This window comes from Oryctolagus cuniculus, chromosome 4 (genome assembly GCF_964237555.1).
Source record: "Oryctolagus cuniculus chromosome 4, mOryCun1.1, whole genome shotgun sequence".
Classification (NCBI taxonomy): domain Eukaryota; kingdom Metazoa; phylum Chordata; class Mammalia; order Lagomorpha; family Leporidae; genus Oryctolagus; species Oryctolagus cuniculus.
In genome coordinates, this window is record NC_091435.1 from 8,399,695 (window position 1) to 8,406,824 (window position 7,130).

Here is a 7,130-nt window from a genome sequence, read left to right on the forward strand (position 1 = left end):
CTGCCTTTGAGAGAATTAATAAGGTGTCATTGAGCGTGTCTTAATTTTTGAAAATTTTTCAAGACAGATGGAAGCAATTGGGGTGTTTGTGATCACAGATGAGAAAGGTCCCCCTTGATGATGGTTGAATTGGTTTGGGTTTCAGAGATTCGGTACTGAGTTTAGTCCTGGTTTTTTCGCACATTTTCGCGCTCCTTCAAGCAGGGAACTGACGCTGCCCGCCTGGGTGAGATGCACGCAGGGGAGGGACCCCTTAGTCGGCTTCAGGCCACTCCACGAAGCTTCTTTCCCACGGTTTCTCCTTTGTTTCACTTCCTGGGCCAACACTGGGGATGATATTGAAAGTCTGCGTAATATGAACAGGATGAACTGTTTATAAGCCGCTTTTCATGGGCTGCTGTGTAAAATAAGCGCACTTGAGCTCCGAACGCAGGCACACGTTCAGGGTCTGTTAGCTGTGTTCCCACAGAAGGAACATTCTAGTGCGCTGTCCCAGGGAAGTGGGCACCATCAGTGTTAGAGCATCGCACCTGACTTGCTGCAGCAGCGACAATGGGCTTCTTAACGTGATACTTGCATTTGACCACTAGGGGAAGAAATGCATGCACCTGTGTGTTTACAAATATAACTTTATTCTCCATATTATAATTTACCTAATTTGTTTATTCAGTTTTTGAATTCGGGGCAAAAGGAAAAAAAAGTGAAGTTTGAGAATTTAAAATTGGTTTTACTTTTGCTGTCCCTTTACTAGGTGTTCACTGAAGGAGTGAAAACGTATCAGGAGTGATTCATTTGAACACTGAGTGGGTACGGTCAGAAACAGGCATTGATTATCCACAGCAAACAGGAGTTGGAAAAGGTCACAGTGTCAAGTATATTAGCTCTTTCTGTGATGCTGAGTTGAGTCTCTGTTGTGATAACTTCAGTTGGAAATTGGAAGAATCTTGTGGGACAGGAGAAAGATTCTTCCCTGGTGATGGACTTTGTCCCAAGAAAGAACATTGTAGAGAGGAGAAATCCACTTCCTTTACACCAGCATAAGATTAAGCCTATTACATTTACATTGGAATTTTAAAAATCAGTGTACATACATGCACATGTATACTTTCAAGACTTTACCTGGAGGCCGGTGCTGCGGCTCACTAGGCTAATCCTCTGCCTTGCAGCGCCGGCACACCGGGTTCTAGTCCCGGTCGGGGCTCCGGATTCTTTCCCGGTTGCCCCTCTTCCAGGCCAGCTCTCTGCTGTGGCCCGGGAGTGCAGTGGAGGATGGCCCAAGTGCTTGGGCCCTGCACCCCATGGGAGACCAGGAGAGGCACCTGGCTCCTGCTATCGGATCAGCGCGGTGCGCCGGCTGTGGCGGCCATTGGAGGGTGAACCAACGGCAAAGGAAGACCTTTCTCTCTGTCTCTCTCTCTCTCACTGTCCACTCTGTCTGAATAAAAAAATAAATAAATAAATAAAAAAGACTTTACCTGGGTCTTGTAAGAAAACAACCATCCCCCAGTCATTATAGCCATCTATCAAAAAAAGGATCGGTGTGCCCGTTGCACCCAATGCACAGCACACCGGGGCCACTCACTGCTCTGATCTGCATTTCAACCCGCAGTGGCTGCAACCATCAGTCCACAGTGAACATCGCAGCCAGCCCTCCCCTACTCCAGTGTTCGCTGCGAATCTTAAGGATCCTGTAACGATTTTTAAGTTGGGTAGCACATTTTGTACCACAAATGTCAAACCCTGTGCTGTAAGAATACCTGTGTTTGGGCCGGCCCCGTGGCTCACTAGGCTAATCCTCCGCCTTGCGGCGCCAGCACACCGGGTTCTAGTCCCGGTCGGGACGCCAGATTCTGTCCCGGTTGCCCCTCTTCCAGGCCAGCTCTCTGCTGTGGCCAGGGAGTGCAGTGGAGGATGGCCCAAGTCCTTGGGCCCTGCACCCCATGGGAGACCAGGAGAAGCACCTGGCTCCTGCCATCGGATCAGTGCGGTGCACCAGCTGCAGCGTGCCGACCGCAGCGGCCATTGGAGGGTGAACCAACGGCAAAGGAAGACCTTTCTCTCTGTCTCTCTCTCTCTCACTGTCCACTCTGCCTGTCAAAAAAAAAAAAGAAAAAAAAAAAAAAAGAATATCCGTGTTTGTAGAAGGGTCTACTTTCTAGATAATTCAATGCCTAATCAGAGGGCTGGGGTTCCAGTCCCAGCTCCACTCCCGACTCCAACTTCCGGCCGTGTGCACACTGGGAGGCAGCAGGGATGGCTTTACCTTGCTGGGTCCCTGCCACCCACACAGGACTCAGACTGAGTTTCTCTCTCCTGGCTTTGCCCTGGCCCCATAATGGCTGCAGTGAGCAGTTGAGGAGTGAGGCAGTGGACAGCATCTCTCTCTCATCTCTTCATCTCTCTCTCTCTCTCCTTTTCAAATAAATTAAATTAAAAAAAAAAAATGGGAGCAGTCCTGGCTGAGCTGTCCCCACTGGCACTGCTGAAAGGGCGCTCACTCCGGGGGCGACTTACAGAGTTGACCCCACTGGGGTCCAGGCAGCCTGGGAGGGAAGAAAAATGAGAGAAGCCCACTGGGGGCCATAGGGGTTTTATTCTTTCTTTCCTAAAACAAAATAACGTAGCCCCTGGACGACAGAAGACAACGACATAAAAGTCTTTACGGGAAAACAAAATCAAACCCTTGCCCTCCAGAGCGAGCACGTATAAACCCGAGCCAGGCTGAGGGGCTGCCAGCAGCCCTGAGTGTTTTCCCAGGCACCCTTCCCAACTTCGCTCCGAGCCCACTGGCCCCCCACTTGTGCTCATTCGCCCCTCCCCCAAAAATCCCATTATCGGGTTCCTTTTCCGCAGCCAGATCTCACCATTGCCTCCACGAAACCTGAAAGGGCTTCCAAATCAAGTGATTTGGCCACAGAGATTTTACCTCGACTTGTTCTTTGCAAAAGCGGGTGGGGGTGGGACCCCGTCCTGGTAAGTTTAGGGGACGCTGTCCCCGACCCCTTTCCTGGGAAAGTCAGGGTGCACATTTGCACACAATGAGCCACAGAAAGTCCCTCGGGTTCCAGCTTTTCTCAAAGACGCTTACCACGCACGCCCTGACACAGGCCAGCTCGAAACGCAATGTTCCAGGAAGCCTTCTTAGGGGATCCCTGCCCCGCAGCCTGCCAAGCCACAGGCAAGACCCACCGTTCGCTTGGGGGAACACAGGCTCTCCACCCGCCCAGCCCAGCCAGGTCCTGCCGGAACCCCACACCAGGAGCTGCGTTTGTTTTCTCCAGCAAATGCTCTGTAAGCACACGCGTGTCTGCGGGTACCGGGGGCTCACAGGGCAAGTCAGACACAGACGCCTCCTCCCAGCGGCTCAGCCCTGAGCTGGCGCTCCTGGGAGGCCAGACCTGCACGGGCTGCCTCCTGCAGGGCGGGCCAGGAGCTCTGCATCGTGCCTCCGGATGCTTCCTTAGAGTGGTTTTCCATGCAACGGCCCCCAAGTGAACAGCGTTTGCTGCAAAGTCAGTTACCTAAGCGGGAGGTGGGGGGAGCCGAGGCTGGGAGCGGAGGGCTCATTAGCACTCCCTTCTTAAATTAGCAGATCCTTCGAGCACGAGTTTAAAAATAGCAACCTAATGGCTTCTAAAGTTAGCACGCTCTCCATACACATTCCAACTCCAAGGCACTCGTGGCCCCCTTGCCTGGGCTCCAGCCGGCTCGGCTCTCTTCTCCCAGCACATTCTTCAGAGTCAGCAAACTTAACGGTTGACCTTGACAGAGCTGAGACGGAGCAGAATGGCCCAGGCCAGGAATGGCCCGGGTAGCCCTCAGAGACCTGTGGTGGAGAGGGCCAAAGACCACCCCCGCAAGGGAGGGGCACCTAGAGGACCAACAGTCCTGCTTTGCTGGGGACTGTCCCGGTGTCAGCCCCAAAGTCCCCTGTCCTGGGCACCCCCAGCAGAGCAGGAGGTTGGTCACCCCTGGCTACCTGAACCATTGCTCCAGGACAGCTTTGGGGAGGTGACTCAACTCCTCCAAACCTGCTGCTGAGACCCGCCACCCCCCCTCCCCGCCCCAAGCCCACTCTTAAGCTCTGGAACTGAGTGAGGCAGCGTTGAAAGCAGGACTAGAACCTGGGCCAGCACTAAGCAGGTCGGGCCTAGATCCTGGATCCCCTGCACATGCCCAGTTTCCTCACGGTGGTCACGGGTGGCTCTTTAGGATAACCCGGGGAGCACATGTCAGCGTGTGCACAGCGCTCGGGCCCAGGACACGGGCACGGCCGGTGTGCCTCTGCCCTGGGCTCACTGCACCTGGCGGGCCTGCCGGCTGCAGCTCCGGCCTCGGTGCCTGCACCAGAACGCAGGCCCCTGCAGCGGCAGTGAGCAGAGCTGAGCTGCTCCGTCCCTTCTCTGCATAGCTGTGTGCAGGGACAAAAGACTTCAGGCAAAGCCGAAGCAAAGACGGCATCGTGAGCAGGTGCAGGTGTCGTGCAAGAGAACCAGCCGTGAGCCGCCACCACATATGCCCGCGCGACTCCTGCAGCCAATGACGCCCTGCCTTGATCTGTGTTTATCCCTTCTTGCCTGTTTGTCCACCAGGACAGAAAACGACAGATCACCTCCCACAACGCCAGGACCTGGAAGCCCAGGGATGTGAGTGCTTACCAGATGACGGTCTAGACTATCAGTCACTCAGCAAGGGCGACTGAAACAGACGTTGCCTTGGAGACGCCGGCAGGAGAAGCAGGTTTGGCCTGCGGAGTTCCTGGCCGGTTCAGGACACTGAATCAGTCGCCATCCACGGAGACATTTTGGTTTCCTCCCTTCAGAACCAGATGAGGTTCGAGGGCTGTGAATGAAGCCTGGCTCCCTCACTTCAAAGAGGAGGACGCCGAGCCCTCCGTTGCCCGTGGGTGGGGCCAGCACCAGGGCCCAGGCCTCTGGACTCTGTCCCCAGGCGACAGCAGAGAAGGGAGCTGGCAGTGTCCACGCGGGGACTTCCCACTCCCCCTCTCCTTCTGTCCTTCCTTTCTTCCCACACCTCCTGAGTGCCCCCTCTACGCCTGGCACACCAGAGGTCCCCAGAAACGTTCCGGATGCTATTGCGTCTAGAAAGCTTCTTCAAAAACCTCTGGAGTGGATCCACGTCCCGTCTCTGCGAGCCGCGTGCAGCCTTGGCTCCGGCCTGAAGCTGTGCACGAGCTGCAGGCCCCAGGGGCACAGGGACACCGTCCTGGCTGTGGTCCTGGTGACCTTGGGAAAGTGACCCTTGGCATCCGTCATCAAACTCAGGTCACTTCCAGCTCAGAAAGTCAAGACTGCGTCGGACCTGCCTCGGGGGGCAGCCCAAGGCTCTCCCCTGGTTTGAGCCTTGTCAGTGCACTGGTTCAACAACAGTGGAGACGACCGGAGGCTAGAACGCTGGGGCGCTGGAGAGCAGACACACAGCAGCTCCCCGGAACCCAGAGCCTGGCTGCCCGCTGTCTGCCGCCCTGCCCTGCAGCTCCAGCCCCGTTCCTGCACCCCGTGACCTCTCAGGAGCTATTTTCTAGAATATGTTAATGGTCACACCAGCCGCCCGGGACAGAAATAACCACACACGGGTAATGTTTAACCGCTCTCCGTTCCCTCCCCGCCTCCCTCGGCTTCATTAGGGCTCCTGTGGGCTCCTGAAGTGGTGCGGCGCCACCCCAAGGGTCCCGGGCGCCACGGCCGCGGCCTTGGCCATGGCCAGCACGGCCGTGCAGCTCCTGGGCTTCCTGCTCAGCTTCCTGGGCCTGGTGGGCACACTCATCACCACCATCCTCCCGCACTGGCGGCGCACGGCGCACGTGGGCACCAACATCCTGACGGCCGTGTCCTACCTGAAGGGGCTGTGGATGGAGTGTGTGTGGCACAGCACCGGCATCTACCAGTGCCAGGTCTACCGCTCGCTGCTGGCGCTGCCGCGCGACCTGCAGGCGGCCCGCGCGCTCATGGTCATCTCGTGCCTGCTGGCCGGTGCCGCCTGCGCCTGCGCCGTCGTGGGCATGAAGTGCACGCGCTGCGCCAAGGGCACACCGGCCAAGGCCGCGATGGCCGTGCTGGGCGGCGCACTCTTCATGCTGTCCGGTCTGCTCTGCATGGTGGCCGTGTCCTGGACGGCCAACGACGTGGTGCAGAACTTCTACAACCCTCTCCTGCCCAGCGGCATGAAGTTCGAGCTGGGCCAGGCGCTCTACCTGGGCTTCATCTCCTCGTCGCTGTCGCTCATCGGGGGTACCCTGCTCTGCCTCTCCTGCCAGGACCAGGAGCCCCGGCGGCCCTCCCGGGCGCAACCCCGGCCCATCTTGGCGTCGGCGCCCACCTACCAGCCCCCAGCCGCCTACAAGGACAACCGCGCCCCATCCGTGACCTCGGCGACACACAGCGGGTACAGACTGAACGACTACGTGTGAACCAGGGGCCTGCACGCCCACCTGTGTGAGTCCCCTGCGCTGTGTGCCCGGCAGGTGCAGGCTGCGGGACCTTGTGCGAGTCCCCAGGGCCCGCACAGAAAGCCTGGACTGCTTGCTTGGGGAGTGGACAGTGTGAGTTTCTGCTTCTAGACTGTGCTTCCGAGGTGCTGGTGGTCACCCTCAGAGGCTGTCCGGCTCAGAGACACCGAGCCCCAGGAGCAGCCACCACCCATGCAGGCCGGCGCGGCGGTGGGAACCAGCGTGAGCGCCTGGGGGCCTGTCTACTGTCCAGCCTCGGAGCCTGATGGATGTGTGGCCACATCACGACGTTTGCTTCTGGGCCGGTTCCGAATCGAAAGGAACACTGTGAGCAGGGACGAGAACTCGGTGTACCAAAGACTCCCAAATACTCCCTTCTGCTTTTGTATTTATTCTATGTATCTTACGTGGGTGGCTTAATAACGGCACAATAAAAACCAACTGGTGAGTCTGGCCCATGGAGTTTGTGATGCAGACTGACTGGGAAAGTGCACTGAATTAGTTTCGGTTTCCAGAATGTTCTCCCAAGGTGCTGGGGCTCACAGTCAGAGCCTGTGGGGCCCAGGGGCACCGCCAGCCATGCTGACCACAAACACCTCTGAGTCCTGACCCTATGGTGACCCCCACCGATGCAAGACGACAAGAATCAGGAAACATCCAC

The 7,130-nt window shown here is 57.2% G+C and overlaps 1 protein-coding gene across 1 annotated transcript; it reads left to right on the forward strand.

Annotated features, from left to right (window-relative positions):
- Window positions 1-5,484: 5,484 nt before the first annotated feature.
- Window positions 5,485-6,925, forward strand: CLDN14 (claudin 14). The gene has a single exon (XM_002721257.5). It carries the CDS (start codon window positions 5,720-5,722, stop codon window positions 6,428-6,430), a length of 711 nt encoding a protein of 236 aa, XP_002721303.1. The 5' UTR covers window positions 5,485-5,719; the 3' UTR covers window positions 6,431-6,925.
- Window positions 6,926-7,130: the final 205 nt, after the last annotated feature.